The following is a 19,298-nucleotide window of genomic DNA, read 5'->3' as shown; positions in this document are numbered from 1 at the left end:
CTCTATTACAGGGGCGCTTCTAATAGAGGGTGCGCCTCTATTTTTCAACCTGTTCGTTCGATTATTTTTTCAACTTTTAAGCGATTAATTTTCAACCAAACTAACACTTTCTCGGACAAAATTACACGAAAATCCCCAAATTTGCAGTACTTTGAACGAAAAAGTTGGGTTTTAGTTGTGTTATTTCACGAACTTTGAAAAAGAATGACTGAAAACCAGAAAAAATATTCGAAACGTATTAAGGGGGCGCCTCTATTAGAGGGTGCGCCACTATTGTTCAAACCGCTTTTTAAGGTGTGCCTCTATTAGAGGGGCGCCTCAAATAAAGGGGTGCTTCTATTACAGTTTTTACGGTAGATTTTTTAAATTTTGGGGGGTGAACCTATATTTATGTGTAGGACTTTATATTCAATGGAATAACAAACAAACAACAAATTATCATAGAAATTTATGAGATCCTTGTTTTGATATGCTTTTTTTTCTTCAGTCTTTCTTTCTTCAATCATTCATGGCTCTGAAACGCAAATTGAAAAAAAACTAGTTGAAAACAATAATATAATTGGCATTCCTTCTAAAAAAGCTTCATTTTTGCTCTTTCTCTGTTTTTTTGTAAATACCATATTGTCGCATGATTGATGACATCTTTTCTCCATAAATGTGATAGAACAAGTTCCATCCGATTGTTATCAGTGAGAAAAAGATAGAGGCCGTTGGGATAACGAGAACAAGTTGGCTACTGACTTATCTTCAGTTACTTTCTCATTTTCTTCCTCTGGACAGAAAATGATAAAGTTGTTAATTTTCGTTCTTGTGTCTTATATTTCAACTCAACAAGCACCAAACTTACCGAATGTCATTCTTTCCGGAGAGCCGAGAGTTATATCGAGGAGAATACTTCATGTCGATTTGGTAAGTATGTTTTCTTATGCTACGTCCAAAGTAGATTTTGCCAGCAAAATTTACGTCAGTTAGGTGTTCAGTTGAAATTGTCCACCTTTGAGAGTGTGTCATAGTAATTCAGATTGTCACACCTTGTTGGTTTTTGATAAATTATACAGATTAAAATTAGAGGTTCATTTTTGTAGTTGATAACTTTTTTGTACTGGCACTCCTTAGCAAGTTACATATCGACAAAGTACCTTCTCCCTCAAATCAGCCAGTTTCAGTGCAAAATAGAGTGGTTTTTGAGTTGTTGTCTTGAAATTATCATTACTCTCTAGCGAGTGTCCGTACAAAAAAGTCGTCAGCTACAAAAATGACGCGCTACTTCTAATCTGCAAGATTCAACAAAATCCTACTGGGTGTTACAATCAGAATTACCAGGGCACACTATTAAAGTTGGACATTTTTAACTGAAAACGGCCGAATTGTAAATTAAATCTATTTGTGTATATCCTGTGCATACTGCTGGACTGGACAATATGTGTTATTAGTGTGGCCCCAGAGCAAACCCAGCTTGTCTCTATATGGCCGAAATCAAAAATATTCTCGGCCCGTCCCGTCCGGCCTGTTTTGAAACATGTTTGTTTTTGACTAAAATTTTAAGTTCAATCAAAAGCTAAGCACTTTTGCTCTAAATTTTCGAATATGTTCAGCAAGTTTTGTTAAAAAATGAGTACCCATTTTTGACAAGTCTGAATTGTTTTGTTTCAGAGAACAGCTGAACAACTGTCGCATCCAGATCATCCCGAATACACGAGACAACGAGTGAATGTGAGACAAGAACCGTCTCCAACATCTGGAGACTCTCCTTGTAATATGCAAACAAAATTGAGACCCGTCACGGTCTACAAAAGAATATTAAGACCAGCGAGGGTTGTTGGAGGCGGAATTGATCCAAGTAGCTTGCAACCGACTGGAGAAGCGATTGAAGTGGAAACATGGACTAGTATCCGACAAGGACCACAGAATCAGCAAGAATTCCGGAATCAAGAAGGTTCACAAAATCAACAACAAGGAACATCTTGTAAATAATTTTTGTAATTTTTGTATTGTAATATTAATTTTTGTGAAAAATAATTTGTAAAATTTGTACTTTGAAAATAACACGGCTGCATAAGAAGGAATTTCGAAATTAAAACAAAACGCGTTTAACCAATTTCAGCTGCAAGAGTGGTTCCCATATGTCGTCAGTCAGTATGCGATCACAGGGTCATATTTAGTGCACTAACGCTTTGGAACTGTTACGTTTTGGAACTGCTTTATCATTGGAGCGCGCTTGCATTTTTACTCAATTTAATATAATATACCAAATTTTAAACTTTTTTCCTTTTTCAATCAAAAATCGCAAAATTGCAGTTCTTTTGCATTAAAAAGAGAAAAAATGATTTGAAATATGGTTTAAAGTTTTAAATTGAGTAAAAAATGCAAGCGTGCTCTAATGCTAAAGCTGTTCCTAGTGAAGCGCGTTTGCATACCACTTTTGGGAGGCTGTCAATCGAGTCGCCGTTCAGCGAAATCGCGTGTTTATATCGTGGATGAACAATAGGAAGCAAAATTTTTTGAATGAAGTTCACATTTCTTCCATTTCTGTTTTCTGGCCGTTTTCAGTTGAAAATGTAAAACTTTGAGAGGGTGTCATGGTTACACGGAGTCTTTCACCAAGTAAATTTTTTAGGTATCGTATAGATCAAAAGTAGAGCTCCTTTTTTGTAGTTGACAACTTTTTTGTGCGGGCACTCCCTAAAGGCTACGTATCGAAAAAGTAATTTCTCTCTCAAATCGACCGATTTCAGTCCAAAATAGTGCGATTTTTGAGTTGTTGTCTTGAAATTATCATAACTCTCTAGGGAGTGTCCGTACAAAAAAATTGTCAACTACAAAAATGACGCGCTACTTTTGATCTGTACGATCCAAAAAAATGTTACTTGGCGGAACAATCAGTGAAACCATGACACCCTCTCAAAGTTGGTCATTTTCAACAGAAAACGGCTAAAGTTGTTAGAATTATGACCATTATTGTGCAGTACCACTTAAAAGGTTATCACATTTAGCTGTTTTCAGTGGAAAATAACCAACTTTGAAGTAGAGCTTTATTTTCGTAATTGACGACTTTTTTGTACGGGCACTCCCTAGCACGTTACATATCGACAAAGTAATTTCTCCCTCAAATCGTCCCAAAATACCGCAATTTTTTAGCTGTCGTCTTAAAATGACTATAAGGGCATTTTCAACTAAAAACGGCCAAAGTTGTTACTGTATGTTTCATTACTGTATGTATCTGTTTCTAAAACCTCGAGTTTTAGTTAAAACTCCCACCTTTTTTCTTACAAAATCACCCATTCTTCCCAAATACTTCACAATCCCATAGATTCCTGATTCTTCTCCCCAACATATTCGTATCTTCCTCTTATTAATATAATAATAATATTAAAAACAGGTCTTCCCGAATAAAGAGTCTCCGTGTCCTTCGAAATCTGGGTCATCGGAGATAAGCGATAACAAAGAATAGATATACATTTGCATATCTGATAATAATCAGGAGGAGTCCGGTGACCAAAGGGGGCGGGGCTTATCGGAGGTGTATAAAAGGGGGACGGGGAAGAGAGACGGAAGAAGTATTTCTGTTCTTTTATTTTATATTTGTTTCTTATAGTTAGTAATTTCTAAAATTATCGATTAATTTTCAGATGTCGACGTTCGCCGGTATCGCGGCGTGCACCCTTGGTGCCACGACAATGCTTCTCTGCATCTGTTTCGTCCCACAAATCTACCAACAAGTCTCTCTTCTCCGTGACGAGTTGACCACTGAAATGGAGGCGTGGCGTCTCGAGACCGACCAACTCTACATGGACATGCAGAAGTTGGGCCGTGTGCGCAGACAAGCCGGCGGATACGGAGGATACGGTGGATACGGTAGCGGACCAAGTGGACCATCTGGACCATCTGGACCACACGGTGGATTCCCGGGAGGACCAAACTCTGGATTCCCAGGTGGCAACACCGGATCGTCGAACCCACCAACTCTTCCAGGAGTCGTTGGAGTCCCACCATCTGTCACCGGACATCCAGGAGCCTCGCCAATCAATCCAGATGGATCTCCATCCGGTAAGTGGGGGTTATTTACGGGCAGATGTGTGGTTTTACGGGAGAATTTTAGTCAAAACCGCTTTTAACGTTTAGTCAAAATTTTGAATTGTTGTGAAAACTCTAAAATAGGAAATTTTGAAAACTTAGTTTACCACTTCCATTCAAGTTCATTCCAATTCGCTGAGCATCGACTCCCAGTTCTGATACGGAGTAGAATTCGAAAAAAACGCGAAATTCTAAGGTTGCTAGGCTGTGAGTTCTGCGAAATAGAAACCGCGCTCCGCTAGACTCATTGAATTTAATTTACTGCGTCGGCATAGACTTTCGATACGCAGGTTAATCACGCTGTTCCAGAACTTTCGGTCATCTCTTGAGTACTTTTGGGCGCTCTTGCAAAAAAAGTGGCGCGAAAACAAAGTTTTACTAAAAATGCTGGAAAAACGACTGAAAAATCAGCCATTAAGCTCCGTATCGAACGTCCAGAGGGGCGCAGCAAAATGAGTTTCATGAAATCTTGAGTCTAATAGAGCACGGTAGAACCCTTGTGTAGATTTACGAGCTCCTATGTCGATTTACGAATAACCATTTCATTTCCAGCCGGACCAGGAGACAAGTGCAACTGCAACACCGAGAACTCTTGCCCAGCTGGACCAGCCGGACCAAAGGGAACTCCAGGACACGACGGACCAGACGGAATTCCAGGAATTCCAGGAGTCGACGGAGAGGATGCCGATGACGCAAAGGCCCAAACCCAACAATACGAGGGATGCTTCACTTGCCCAGCCGGACCACAAGGACCACCAGGATCCCAAGGAAAGCCAGGAGCCCGTGGAATGCGTGGAGCCCGTGGACAAGCCGCCATGCCAGGAAGAGACGGATCCCCAGGAATGCCAGGATCTCTCGGACCAGTCGGACCACCAGGAGCCGCCGGAGAGGAGGGACCAACCGGAGAGCCAGGAGCCGATGTCGAGCATCAAATCGGACTTCCAGGAGCCAAGGGAACTCCAGGAGCACCAGGAGAGTCGGGAGATCAAGGAGAGCAAGGAGACCGTGGAGCCACCGGAATCGCCGGACCACCAGGAGAGCGTGGACCACAAGGAGAGAAGGGAGACGATGGACCAAATGGAGCCGCTGGAAGTCCAGGAGAGGAAGGAGAGCCAGGACAAGATGCTCAATACTGTCCATGCCCACAGAGAAACGCCAACGCCGCCGTCGGTGGAAATCAAGGATACAGAAACTAGATTTCTGCTCTGTTTTGGAGTTATCTGTGTTGATTGCAATAAATGTTATTTATTCGAAAATCTGTGTTTGTTCTTTTGTTTTCAGGTAGAGAAATGATTCAGGAAATAATTGAAACGTGGCAAAAACTTTTTTGGAGCACTATTTTTCAGCAGAGCTTCTTCTGACAAAATTCAATAATTTCGATTCTTATAATTAGCACTTCGTGGTTCTTAAAAATGTGCTCAACTCACAAAAAACTTTGATTTTCCGCCGATTTTCAGATTAAAAATAGTATTATTTTCGGGTAACACTTTTAATATTGATGTAGACTCCGAGAACCAACGTTTGCAATCTCGTTCATAACAATATTCAGGTAGACAGGAAATCTATTTTCAGACACTACTAGTTGACCTCTTCAAGCTTTTCCTTTTCATCCACCGCACACCTTTCTCAATGTGAACCTTCGACTATGGTATACCTGAGATGTCTATGTATCCGGATGTCCTCTCATACGAGTGCAGTTCCTTCTGGAATTTTATTTTCTATAAACGTATTCCATTGAAACATAAATATACCATTTCCCCTGAAATTTGACGTTAGATTTTCCGTTGGAAAGACTGTTAAAAAGTTAAATATGAAAGAGACAAAACACACTTTCTCGTAATAACTCTTTTGTTACGAGCACAAAATCAATAAAAGAACAAATAAAACGGTCCAAAACGACCCACGGCTAGAGGAAACAACAATAAAAACTAACGGCACGCTTAAGGCGTGCACGTTCAGAGCCCAGAAAAAGAAAAAAACTCTACACAAAAAGAGTCTAAAAACCAAAGACAGAGGTGAAAACTAACTAACGAGATAACGGATCACCTAACGTGACTCCGCCGGCGCCCAAGAGTGCCGACATTCTCCATTTTGAAACGAAATTGGCAATACAGCAACGAGAAGTGCGCGCGCGCCCGTAGGTCAAAGGCGGCAACCAGAGTTGCGCGGAATTCCGACTTCCGACTTCCGACTTCCGACTTCCGACTTCCGTTTTCAAAATTTTACTTCCGACTTCCGTTTTCAAAATTTTACTTCCGACTTCCGACTTCCGTTTTCGGATGTTTACTTCCGACTTCCGTCATTCCATAATTGTGGGATTTCGGAAAAGTACATCTCGCATAAATAGAAGGAAAAATGGTCTAAAAAGACAGAAAATGAGCTTTTCTTCAGCCAAAAACTAATTTTCCACTGATTTTCGCGAATTTTATGAACTTTTTCTAGGAGTTTTTGAATCTTTGCGAAAAAATCTACTTCCGACTTCCGACTTCCGACTTCCGAGTTCCGACTTCCGGGCGTTTTTTCACTTCCGACTTCCGGCTTCCGACTTCCGTTTTCAGAATTTTGCTTCCGACTTCCGACTTCCGACTTCCGGATTAGAAATTTTACTTCCGACTTCCGACTTCCGTTTTAGAAAAAATCACTTCCGCGCAACTCTGGCGGCAACACAGTGACATACGGAGTGAGTCTAGAAACTCAAGCGACTTTAAAGAAGTGTTTCGAAAAGCACACGGTGCCAACCGTACACTACAAATGGGCACTTCGCCCTGCCCCACCACTCTTCTTTTCTCAAATCTCCGACCTAACCGTCGCCCAACTCTTGCCCACTGGTCACTTCGCCTAAAACGCCGGCAATTCGCCGATACAGTAGGCAATTCGCCTACAGTACAGAAAAAAAGACCTACAAAAAGAACCACCTGATGCCCAAACCCACCTGATGCCCAACCCATGCCGAAAATTCCCTGAGATTGATAGGATCATCAGTATTACCATGAAATATTCTCAAAATTGACCAATTTCAACTGAAAAAGGCCAAAGTTTGTATTTGTAGTTTCACTGTATTTCCTCGTGAGAATGAAGAGTCATTCTTGTCTTGCGAGATTCTCGCAATATCCAGCATTAAATTATGCGGGAATTAAAAATAAATGAATTGTGCTGGAATATGCTGTAATTATCTCGGCAAGTGTTGCCAAGTCTAGCACGAGTCTGTCATAAGTCTAGGCGCACATCTCCCACAAGTGTTACGTAAAAGCAGGCCAAGACTTGTGGGAGGCTTGGTGAAAACGCGGTTCAGGCTCTGGCATCGCTTCTTTTTTATTTTCTCCTGTTTTGCTTAAATCTAATTCATTAGAACTCATAAATTTATTAGATAAAAAAACAAAAACGAAGGACAATCATGTTTAAAAAACAGAAAAACTACATATTTCGAAGGTATCAGTTATTATTCCTTCAGATCTGATGTAGTTGAAGGTGATGGGGGTTGATATCATAGGTGATGTAGACCAGAGATGTTGGGAAGTAAAAATTTTCTTATCCGGAAGTCGGAAGTCGGAAGTGGGAAGTGATTTTTCTTATCAGGAAGTCGGAAGTCGGAAGTCGGAAGTAATATTTCTTATCCGGAAGTCGGAAGTCGGAAGTTGGAAGTGAAAAAAACCCGGAAGTCGGAAGTCGGAAGTCGGAAGTGAAATTTCTTATCCGGAAGTCGGAAGTTGGAAGTGAAAAAAACCCGGAAGTCGGAAGTCGGAAGTCGGAATTCCCAACAACACTGATGTAGACGTTGTCCAGAAAGCCGATTGACTATGAGCTCTAAAATTCAAGAATACAATTTCGTACTTTCAAGAAAAATTCTCACATTTATTAGCTCTCCATTGGCGGTGTTTTGAAAATTTCTCTTCGTTGTTTCCGTATGATTCCTTGAGCAGAGTTGACAGCTTTCTCAGTTCTGTAGAAATACAATTATAAGTTTTTGGAACTAAAAATTGTTATTAGCTCACCGAGGAATACTGCTACTTTTGCGAATCCAATTTTTCGTTTTTTTGGGAACAATTCGTCCTCTTCACTGAAAGCCATGTTCCGGTGTGAACTCATTGAGTTTCTCTGAAGGTTCAAAACTTAAAAATCAGAATACTTTCGAAACAAAGTTTGGAATGATAAACGTGACAAGGGAAATACTGAAAACTCGTAAAAATGGGTTAAAACAGAAAAATAAAATAAATTTAAATGAGTGACAGCCAAAGAGAAAACCAATATCCAACATTGGGCCAATACTTGGTGACCCTCTATCATTGGCTCTGATCACCCAAAATTTGGGCCAAGACTGGTGGAAGGTTGCGCCTAGACTTGTACAGCCGCAGAGTTTGGCCTAGACTTGGCGACATTTGCCGAGATGCTATGCTGAACGAGAATATGATGAACTCTATACTGAACAAAACCAGACTTGTCACGGGCCGTTTTGAAACATTTTTTCAAAACATTTTGTGTTTTTGAACATTTTTTTGGAAATTTTTGGAAACTTTTTGAACTTTTTTGAGAAAAGTATAGTTTTCGAATAAACGTTTAAAATTGAATCAAAATGTGAATATGTATGATAATTTAAGCATTTTTACTCTTTTTTTCAAAAAATTTCAAAAAAATATTGTAAAAATGGGTACCTTTTTTGAATCCGGGCCGGGCAAAGAGAAATTTCGGCCCGGCCCGGCCCGGTCAAGAAAAATCTCGGCACGACCCGATTTTTGACAAGTCTGAACAAAACGAGACGCGAGATGAGCTGGAATCGTTTCGCGATACGACACTCTAGTACATACGGATACCCAGTTGTCAGGAGAACGTCTTCAGTCAAGCATAACCTTTTTTCACTTTTCAGACTCTCCTAGCTGACGATTTTAAGCTCTTTCTTCATTCATCTCACGCCTGACTGGATATGAATCTTCGTCTGTCCCAGATGTGTATCCGGATGTCCCAACAGAAAAGGTTTGTCTATCTCTCGAAAATTCCATCACAAATCAAAAGCTGATACAATTCAGAAATGACTCATTCGCATAACTCCGCCCTCTATTTTGTATAAACAAATGTTGGTGTTTTGTTCTTCGAAACAGAAAAAGAAAATCAGAAAAAAAGAACGGTCGAGAAATTTCTGAGGATTCATTTCATTGGTTTGTCAGTCCTTCAGTCGACAGTTTATTTTGTGTTTCATTCATTTCTTTTATTTTCAGTGCATAGTTTTTAAGCATTTTGAACTTTCAGAGTCTCATCAACAAGACATGAGTTCGGACAGCTCCAGCGCCTATGTAAACGTGGCAGCACCAGGTGCCACAGCATCGTTCCCAGATGAGTCAACTCTGACGGAAAAGGATATTGGACAACCGATCCAGAAGATTTCGAAGAAGAAGATAGTGGAGAACAAATCGTAAGTACAGTAGTATAGATGACTGAATTTGGGGTACTGACAACTTATCAGAGTTGAAAAATTCTAAGTGAATTTTGATTGTAACCCCCCGTCTAGTTTGAGCAGACCTCTCTCTCTCTCTCTCTCTCTCAAAGTATGAAAAATCCAAATCGCGTCGAAGGTGCACCAGCTAATAACGAATATAATTGCAGAGGACCAATCTCGCCGTCATCCCCTGCGACGCCCCTCGAGTGCTGTTTGTGTGGGTATCCGGGGTGTAAAGGACGGGAGGCCTACGAGAACTTGGTGAACAAGCCTCTGGATGTTCCAGCGATTTCGCTGCCTGTGGACTCGGAAAGGTGGGTCCCAGATTATAATTGACAGTGTTTAGCAAACCTAGATCTTCATTTTTTCAGTTGACAACTTTTATCCAGGTTTGACAGATTGAGTGTAGGGCTTCCATCCGGGGGGCAATTTACCCGCCATTACACGCCCGGGCGGCGGCCCCCCGTTGACATTTACGCGTGAAAAACTAAGCATTTCGAAAACGATAATTTCAACATTTCTTCAAACATTTTTCTGAAAAAAACAGAAGTTTGCCAGAAAAATAAACGTGGAAATCGTCATAATGAATTCTCTCATTCGCGAAACTTTTTGTTCTCCCATGACCCCGGTCAAGCATAAACGTGAACCGGGGGCGGGGGGCGCCCCCGGGCGGGTAGAGGGTCCCCGAATTTTACCCTGCCCGGATGGAAGCCCTAATCGAGTGATACCATACTTGTCAACGGGCCGGCGCGTAACTCGCGTCAAAATGAATATTATGAGCTGAAAAATATACCAAAATGTAGATCTCGACGAGTTCTATGCCCGTGACCTACTATTGGCAGGATGGCTATTCGTTAATGTGTCGCGGGCCGAGAAAAAGTGCCAAAAAAATCGAAAATGGCCAAAAAAGCCATTCTAGCCCGGCCCGCGGCATATTAACGAATAGCCATCCGGCCCGTAGTAGGCCACTGCCATAGAACTCGTCGAGATCTACATTTTGGTATATTTTTCACCTCATAATATTCATTTTGACGCGAGTTACGAGCCGGCCCGTGTCGGCCCGTTTCGGCCCGTTTCGGCCCGTTGACAAGTATGAGTGATACAGTTGATTGAAGTGAGGTACTCAATCAGGTAGATGACTAGATGGACCTTAAAATTGAGATATTTTTCAAATTTCATACAAAAGCTACTTTCTTTGTTATTTCAGCGTTCAGAACGACTACATCAATCTCACAGGGGTGCGATGCGTAAGGTCCGCAACGAAAAGTTTTGAATTTACCGCGCCAGTCGCGTTGCGTGTGCGTCGCGTTTTTCATTGAAAGATACGACAAACACACGCTAAACTTGAACTTGGCACTAAGCCAAGTCAGTTTTTGGCACCGTGCCAACCGCTGAGCGACGGAGCGTGTTTAAGCGACCTTGCGTCGCATACCCCTGTGGGCGTCTTTTCAATATCACTTCTTCTAAAATATGATAAAAAATATGAAATAAAAAATTATTTCGAGCTAAAATTTTCGCTGATTTTAGTACTCACTCCCAGGCCTCACGTCAAACTATTAATACGGCACGGTTTTAACAACCACGCTCTACAGGACTCCGGTAGAGCGCAGCTGTTAAAGCGTATCGTATCTTTAAGCTGCGTATCAAAAGTCCACGAGAGCGCAGTGAATTCAATCCGAAAAAAAATGCTTTGCCGCAAGCTCTAGCGGGGCGCGGTTGCTACCACAAGTTTGAATTTTCAAATTCCCACTTTTTTCCAAATTTAGAATTATTTGAAAATTTTCTTTCCAGGCGAGCTCATCAAATCTCCTCTACCCCTCCACCTCCATCTCCACAGTTTCCGGGTCCTCGTAGATGCTGCAGCATCATGTGAATGTTTAATTTTAAAATTTTTTAATTACTCAACATATTATGTTCTTCAAAAATTATTTCGAAAATAAATAAACTTTATAAAATCGGAAATTTTTTACTTTTTTTCCGTAAAACGTGATCTCTCTCTCTCTCTCTCTCACAAAAAGCACTAAAAATAAAAATAAATGAATAAACACTTTAAAAAAAACCAATAATTTAATTAATTCGGTGGCGGCGGCGGTGGATGACTCGTCGACGGCGTATCGAATGTCGCGTGATATTCTGCGCCTCCTTCTCCAGTTGCTCCGCCTCCTGCTTCAGCTGTTCCATAGTATTCATTATAATACTGACTACCATCCTCTTGATAATACGTAGCGTCTTGGCTGAAAATAATTTATATTTTTAAAAGAGGAAAACTGGAAGTCCAGTACCCTTCATGTCCCTGATAATATGCTTCAGCTGCGTGTTGATCATATGCATATCCCTCTCCTTCTCCACCCTGATGCTCATATCCACCTTCTCCGTATTGATGTTGACCGTCGTAGTTTTCGTAGCCGTCTTGTCTGAAAATTGAATTTTTTTTTCAAATTTTTAATTTAGTTCCTACCTTCCATAATAATCATCATAACCTCTTCTATCATCATATCCTCCATAACCAACAGCTTGATACGGTCGCGGATATCCTCGGTCGGTGCCACTGTAACTAATATTGATATCATTCATTCTGCAGATTCTTACAAATGCGCTCTACCGAAATACTCTTCAAAAACATATTATTTCCGTGTTTTCTCAATTTTTTCTTTAGAATTGAGACTCATTAGCTCTGTAAAGCTTTTACAACTGCGCTCCACCGAAATGCTCTTGAAAAATGTCTATTTCTCTCTGAGTACCTCATTTTTCAACACGATTTCCTTAGGTTTCGGTAGAGCGCGGTTGTAAGACGCATGTCTTGCTAATAGAGAAACTTACTAATCATCATATCTCGCCTGTTTCGGTGCTCCACCACCGTATCCCCTCTCATCCCATCTATCGTATCCGCCACGACCTCCTCGTCCACGTTCTCCGCCACGACCTCGTGGTCCTCCACGGAATGCTTCTTCTCCTGGAGTAATGATGTTTTTAGACGTCAGATGAATAAAACATTTTTTAGATAGTTAGCTGATTTTCACGATATCCTAAGCTTGAAATTTTGAAAACAGGAATCTAAAGATCCTAAATGTTTCAGAAAGGAGACTCTACATCCTCAATCCGAAGAAAGGATTCTAAGATCAGGATTCTGAAACTCAGCAAAACTATCAATTTACAGATTTTTTTCCAGTTTTTCTGAAAACTTCCCGGCCTGGCCCGAGGGGAAATTTTGAAGGTCTGGCTTCAAAAAAATACCGATTAATTGAAACATTTTTTCAATTTTTTATAAAACTGTGTTTGTTATGATTTCTGAGATCATCTTTAAATTCTGAACCGAAGTCGAAAATTTGACCTTTTCGAGAAAAAATACAAGAAATTCGAATTTTGAATTTTGAAACACATTCATCAAAATTATATTAAACTTGATTAAAAGGATCTGGGACGATTGGAAACCTTGTCATTTCAACACCATGACATTTCGAAACTAAACATGAAAAAATAACTGAAAATTAGGCATTTTCTGTTCATTATTTGAGTGATTTTAAAAAAAACTTTTAGTCTCGAAATTCCTGGTGTCGAAATGACAAGGTTGCCAAATGTCTCAGTATCAGTTTCCAAACTTCTCGTTTCGAAACGTCCCGGACCCGATAAAAATGTCTTAGTTCGTCAAATTTCTTACAACTGCGCTCCACCGAAATTCTCTTGAGAAATGTCTCTTTTTCCCTGAGTTTCTCAATTTCGCACACAATTTTCTTCGGTTCTGGTAGAGCGCGGTTGTAAGAAGCGTGCCGTGCTAATAGGAAAAACGTTGAAATCGGCCGTTTTCGTCGCAATTTATCAATAAAACCATACATATCCTTATAAATTTTGAAGACAGAATATTATGATTTTTAGAAAACTACTATCAAAATTTTCAATTTCACACCAAAACTCACTTCTCCTCTTCTTTTCCCTCTCCTTAACCCCTCCTCTTCTTCTTTCTCTTCGACCTCCTCTATCTCCCTCCCCGTCATACGGTTCTCCTTGATATCGATGTCCACCAGGAGGTCTATCCACACCAGGAATCGGTTCTCTTCCTCCTCCTCCAATCGGAGGTCTATCCACTCCGGGTATCGGTTCTCTATCAACTCTTGCTCCAATCGGTGGTCTATCAACACCTGGAACTGGATCTCGTTTTGCACCGATCGGCGGTTTAGTGACTCCTGGAATGGCTTCTCTCGGACTTCCACTACTACTAGGCTCACTGAGCTCTCGTTCTTTACGTGGCGGTGGCAATCCCCCACCCGGTGGTCTATCAACTCCCGGAATTCCTTTCGAATGATCAACCGGAACATAATTATATCGTTGATTCCACTTCTCATCGCCTCGTTTCTTTATCAATTCCATCGCCTTCTCATCGTGTTCCCTTGCTTCCGGCGTGTCTTCTCCTCCGAATTCATTACATTGCTCCTCGATTTCAGCCATCGCTTCTTCCAACGTCATTCCAGTTTCTTTCGCCAAATGACGTGCATGATATCTCTTCACAGCTAACGGAGAGTTCTTGTTGAGTCCAGCGGGTAGTGCATTCATTCCGGATACTACGGGAATGCGGGATGGTTTCGAGAATCCACCACGACCACGATGTGATTCTGGTGGGGCAAATGGGCGGTTGGCGCCGCGGAACGACTGCTGAAAATTGACAATTTCTAAAAACGAACGCGTTTTGTTTGAAATTTTATATAAAATTTGCTAAAAATACAACGGAAAAATTCCAGATTTAGAAATTTCCGTTTCTCCATCAGGACTGTGTGAAAATTTTTGGGATAGTCTTCGAAAAAACCCTTCCAAAAATTTTGGAAATTTCTATCAGAGTTGCAACGGGCCGGGCCGGGCCGGGCCGGGCCGGGCCGGGCCGGGCCGAAACCAGAATTTCTCCGGCCCGGCCCGAGCCCGGCCCGGTTCGGCCCGGATTTTCAGTACTAAAAAAATTCAATGTTTTTTTTCGAAAATTTTTCTAATTTTTTGGCAAAAAATTTTAAAGGGGGACACAACTAGTTCTAAATTGAGGGTTTTTGATATGAATCGATTCAGAAAGCCAGGAAAAAGATACATTTCTTTTGGTTTCATGTCTGAAAATGCGTCTAATGCGAGTTATGAGACCTCAAAATGTCAAAAATCGATGCTAGTCGTGCACTTTTTCAGTACATTTCAATAGAAATTCTCCTCGTCCTACACGTGAAAGCAATATTTTCAAAAATTTTCAAAAAAAAATTCGAAAAATGAACATTTATGAATGCATTTCACGTTCAGACGAGGAGAATTTCTATTGAAATGTACTGAAAAAATGACGACGGGGAGCGATTTTTGGAATTTTGAGGTCTCATAACTCGCTTAAAACTGATTTTTTATATTCTTGAGAAAAAATTTGGAAAATTTTCAGACAAAAAAATTATTGAAAAAAAAATTCTAGTGAAAAAAAATTCGAAAATTCAAATCCGGGCCGACCGGGCCGGGCCGGGCCGGCCCGGCGGGCCAGCCCGGAATTTTGCAAGTATGATTTCTATTGAAATTTTCAAAAATTAAGTAAAAAAAGTTGTGATTTTTCGATTTTTCCTGAAAATTTTTATAATTTTGTTCTCAAAAACATGTTTCCGGAGTCTTTTCTAGAAATGCTCACAGTTTTCATACAAATTCAAGATTTTTTCCTCCGAAAAACTCATTTTTTCAGATAAATTGATTTTTTTTTCGAATTTTTCAGTTCTTTCGGTCAAAAAATTTCGAAAAATTGTTTTTTTGTGCTATTAAAGTTTTCGAAAAAAAAGGTTTTTGGCACAGGCTTGTTCTAGATTTCCCGCTCTATTTCTCTTTATTTCGATGGAGCGCAATGGTAAGAATCGCCTGCCGCTTGTGAAATAAAAATTGGAATTTTAAAAATAATTTCTGAAATGTTTCCCTTTTCGATTTTGCTTTATTCACCTCTTCAGCTCCCTTATTCTTTTTCCTCTTTTTCCCCGTTTTCTCCTCCTCTTCAGCCTCTGCAGCCTCCAACCGTTCACTCCGTTTTCCACATCTCGCACCGGCCAAAAACAGCGTTTTTCGCATTGGAGGACGGACGAAAACAAGGGGAAGTGACTCGAATACTCGTTGTTCTCTGAAATGGATATTACTGTGAATTTTTAGAGGAAAAATAGTTGAAAATCTTACGGTGGAAGCAGCTCATTCGGAATCGCTGGGACTTTTCTCTCGGCTCGACCACCTCTGCAAAAATTGAGTTTTTAAAAGGGATTTCTGGTTTAGGGACGTTTCGAAACGTCTCGAAACTTTCAAAACTCACTGGACGACTCGCAACTCATCCGGAATCGGCGCAATCATATCGGGCTTCGCTCTGAAAATTTTAGATTACAAAATTGCAAGATTTTCAGTGACCAACTTTCTCAATTCGGCTGGAATTTCATTGGGATGTGGCGTGCCGAATCCACATTTTCCATGACCGACTGAAGTGATTGTAGACGTGCTCAGAGACTGAAAATAGAGCGGTTTTTGAGATATTATTAGCACGGAACGCTTCTTACAACCGCGCTCTACCGAAACCGAAGAAAAGAGTGTGCGATATTGAGAGACTCAGAGAAAAAGAGACATTTTTCAAGAGCATTTCGGTGGAGCGCAGTTGTAAAAGCTTTACAGAGCTAATTGGTCTCAATTCTAAAGAAAAAATTGAGAAAACACGGAAATAATATGTTTTTGAACTTAAAATCGGGAATTTTATGATTCATATTGATTGAACCGAGATTCGGAAGGTTTTTTGATCAGTTTTCCACTTGAAATTTTTAAAAAACTGGGTTTTTGACATAGATTTCAAAGACTTCCAGTGAAAACATTCAAGAATAATTTAAAAAAGTGATTTAACGAATTTCAGTGAGAAAAAACTAGTTTAGATGCAGTCTTTTTGTTGGATTTTCACCGATTTTTCATATTATTTTCGTCTTTTCCGGCAATTTCGCTTCCTTTAAATTGCTTACAAGTGTTGGTGGGGGTGCTACGAACGCTGGTTGTACTGGTTGTACAACTGGCATAACAGGCGGTGCCGTAACTACAGGCGGTTGTTGAACACCCGGTATTTTTTGAAGTATTCCAGCCACATCGATTCCGGTTGCAGATCTAAAAAAAATTTCCAAATTTTTTCGATTTTTCCAACAAATTTTTCGTGTATTTTACCGAATAAGATCAGCCAACACAACGGGTTGCTGCTTTTCCGCCTGTTCTCTCCTCGACGCTTTCTCCGCCTTTTTCCTCGCCTTTTCCTCCTGTATTTTCAGTTCGACTATCTGTTGAACCTCTCTTCGATCCCAATCGATAACGTCCGGATGCTCCATGAAAACTCGTAAATCTGGAAGAACGTCCTTGATCGTTGGAGCGATTTTGAACATTTCCATGAACGATTCCTTCTGAATTCTTGACTTTTCTATCGCTTCCGCTGAGTCTGAAGATTCGACGGGCGGTGCTTCTGAAGGTTCCATCGATGGCTCTTCTGAAGACTCTTCTGTCCGCTCTTCTGATATTTCCTCTGAATCGATTTCCATATCTTGCTGAGACGACTCTTCTTCCAATCCTATTTGCAGGCTATTTTCTCCGTGGACGGATTGATTTTCCGGCTGAAAACTGGAGTTTTCTTCATCTTCCATCTGAAAAATCAATTTTTCTGTTTGGATTCACAATTAACAACGAAAAACAAGAATAAACTCCATCTGGATCAATAACTACACAAAATAAGGTAAAAGCGAAGCAAACGCGCTCCACGAAACACCACCAATGCGCGCGCCGTTCAAATAAGAATATTCCGGCAAGCTGACCCCTATTTCCTGAAAATTTGCCTAAAAACGAGCTGCAATATATACTTTATTAATGAGTAAATATTGAACGGGGTCCGGGATAGAGAAGAGAATATCAAATCGAATGTTGGTAATTGTTAGCAGGCGATCAAATTATAAGAAACATCGGGGGATGCTATACATTGTTGGGTTCATGAATGCACGCGGGGAGGATGATGAAAAGTAAAACGACAGAACAGTAAGGCAAAGGATAGTCTCAATAGATGAAAGTAGAGAATAAATCGATATAGAAGCGCGAGAGTAATGAATGACATAATTATATGATACGTGACAGTTGTATCCTCTCTTCTCTTGTAGCACATTCTGATAACTGAATCAGAATTCGAAATCGTCGTTGAGATCCACGAAAATCAATTCATCTCCATCCAAATGTACAATCGTGGCTGTTTCACGTTCGTCCACTTGATTTCCGTGCTCATCGTAGTATGTTCGCTTTCTGAAGACGTACATTTGGTTCTCCGGAACTCTTGGAATCGTTTTTGGAATCTGCTTCTGAAATAGAAACATGAATTTTAAATTTAGTCAAGTCGATATCTCACGGCCATTGGTACTTCTTGATACATATTTTCGTCTCCGTATGAAAACGGGCGGAGTTCATTGTTCAGACTTATCATCATTTCGGCCTTTGGGAGCCGAGTAATTGGTTGTTTCGGTAGATGATAAGACTGGGCCGGCCGACTTCTCACCGGTCTCTCATCACGACGTGTCGAATTCGGTGCCTGCGATCTTCTCTCGCTCGGCTCGACATTTTTCGATGGCGATGAGCGACTTTGGTGAGACGAGGTGACGTTTCTCATCAACGGCTTTTGAATCGTTTGCGAGGACTGCGGTGGGGCGAACCCTGTAAATTCAAAGGTTTTGCATCATAATTTAGGCATTTTTCACTTACTTTGCGGCGCCGATCGAAACGCTGGCCCTCTTCCTCGTCGGCGCCGATCGAAACGCGGGTCCTCTTCCATCACCGACCCATTCCGATTCTTCATGTGAGCACTGTTATTATTGTCGCTTCCGAAAGCTGAAAAAGGAGAAAAATATCAGATTTTAGGCCAATAATTCGATTCTTACTCTTCGCTTCCTTCCAAGTCGTTGATCTATTGTTGCTGATGGTTGTCGATGACATTTCTTCTGGAAAAACTGAGTTTTTCAATCATTCTCGCAGAAAAAGCGGGAAAATTCTCTTGAAAAATCGGTGGAAATTGCGAGAAAAAATGACGTAAACAACCGGAAAAATCTCGAAAAGTTCGCAAATACGGTAAGCGTGGCGAGACCCGACATGAAGAAAAAAGTGATGCGCCTTTAAATTATTTGAATTTTGAAGCTATTTCTGAGCTATTTTCAAGAGTTTTCCGGCGAACTCAATGGAAAATCCGGGAAATTATTCGAAAAAATTGATAAAATACCCTTTCTGTCGTTTCCAGCCTTCATCTGCACCGGTTTCGGCACGTCGATAGCCATCAGTGGCTCCGGGCACCACATTGACATGTGCAGTTTGTGGCATCGTGTGCATCCTGAATTTAAAAATTATTTATTTGAAAAAATAATGAGAACTGACCGGGCACGAACATCGGCATCTCCTCCCTTTTTCCCCTTCTGCCTCGTTTTTTAGAATTAGTAGATGACATTACCTGTAACAAATTTGAATAGAAATCAGAGGGATAATGACAGTTTTCATAGAAAAAAGTGAAGAATCCGACGAAAATTTCGAAAAACTTGAAGTAAAACCGGTATCAGCTAGATATCCGCACTCTTAAAATAAGCCACGCCCCTTCCAGCTGTCTCGGCACTAGTGGGTTGCTGAGACAGCTGAAAAGGGGCGTGGTTTACTGTCAGAGGCGGGAACTTTAGTACGACATGTCAAGAAAATTCAAAAGCAGCAAAAAAGGACCAACCGATGCCAAAAAACCGTCCGAAATGAGACAGTAATCATACGAACCCCCATAATTGATCTC

General features: G+C 40.8%; 5 protein-coding genes across 5 annotated transcripts; 3 read left to right on the top strand and 2 right to left on the bottom strand.

Annotated features, from left to right (window-relative positions):
* Positions 1-783: 783 nt before the first annotated feature.
* GCK72_008724 (uncharacterized protein) lies at positions 784-1,974 on the top strand (the record flags this gene model as incomplete). The annotated part of the gene is made up of 2 exons (XM_053727001.1): positions 784-909; positions 1,654-1,974. The coding sequence occupies 2 exons, from the start codon at positions 784-786 to the stop codon at positions 1,972-1,974; spliced, it is 447 nt and encodes a 148-aa protein (XP_053586578.1).
* A 1,655-nt stretch (positions 1,975-3,629) lies between these two features.
* Positions 3,630-5,270, top strand: GCK72_008723 (uncharacterized protein; the record flags this gene model as incomplete). Its single annotated transcript, XM_053727000.1, has 2 exons — positions 3,630-4,047; positions 4,627-5,270. 2 exons carry the CDS (start codon positions 3,630-3,632, stop codon positions 5,268-5,270), a joined length of 1,062 nt encoding a protein of 353 aa, XP_053586577.1.
* Positions 5,271-9,332: 4,062 nt separating this feature from the next.
* On the top strand, positions 9,333-9,838 carry GCK72_008722 (uncharacterized protein; the record flags this gene model as incomplete). Its single annotated transcript, XM_053726999.1, has 2 exons — positions 9,333-9,478; positions 9,670-9,838. The coding sequence occupies 2 exons, from the start codon at positions 9,333-9,335 to the stop codon at positions 9,836-9,838; spliced, it is 315 nt and encodes a 104-aa protein (XP_053586576.1).
* Positions 9,839-11,573: 1,735 nt separating this feature from the next.
* Positions 11,574-17,142, bottom strand: GCK72_008721 (uncharacterized protein; the record flags this gene model as incomplete). Its single annotated transcript, XM_053726998.1, has 11 exons — positions 11,574-11,736; positions 11,785-11,916; positions 11,961-12,050; positions 12,323-12,455; positions 13,417-14,149; positions 15,437-15,611; positions 15,665-15,718; positions 15,795-15,845; positions 15,891-15,982; positions 16,480-16,618; positions 16,676-17,142. The coding sequence occupies 11 exons, from the start codon at positions 17,140-17,142 to the stop codon at positions 11,574-11,576; spliced, it is 2,229 nt and encodes a 742-aa protein (XP_053586575.1).
* Positions 17,143-17,664: 522 nt separating this feature from the next.
* Positions 17,665-18,971, bottom strand: GCK72_008720 (uncharacterized protein; the record flags this gene model as incomplete). Its single annotated transcript, XM_003107491.2, has 6 exons — positions 17,665-17,841; positions 17,889-18,190; positions 18,239-18,364; positions 18,415-18,474; positions 18,750-18,857; positions 18,902-18,971. 6 exons carry the CDS (start codon positions 18,969-18,971, stop codon positions 17,665-17,667), a joined length of 843 nt encoding a protein of 280 aa, XP_003107539.2.
* Positions 18,972-19,298: the final 327 nt, after the last annotated feature.

This window comes from Caenorhabditis remanei, chromosome III (genome assembly GCF_010183535.1).
Source record: "Caenorhabditis remanei strain PX506 chromosome III, whole genome shotgun sequence".
Taxonomy (NCBI): Eukaryota; Metazoa; Nematoda; class Chromadorea; order Rhabditida; family Rhabditidae; genus Caenorhabditis; species Caenorhabditis remanei.
The sequence above is the reverse complement of the archived record's forward strand: the minus strand, read 5'-3'. Positions and strand labels throughout refer to the sequence as shown.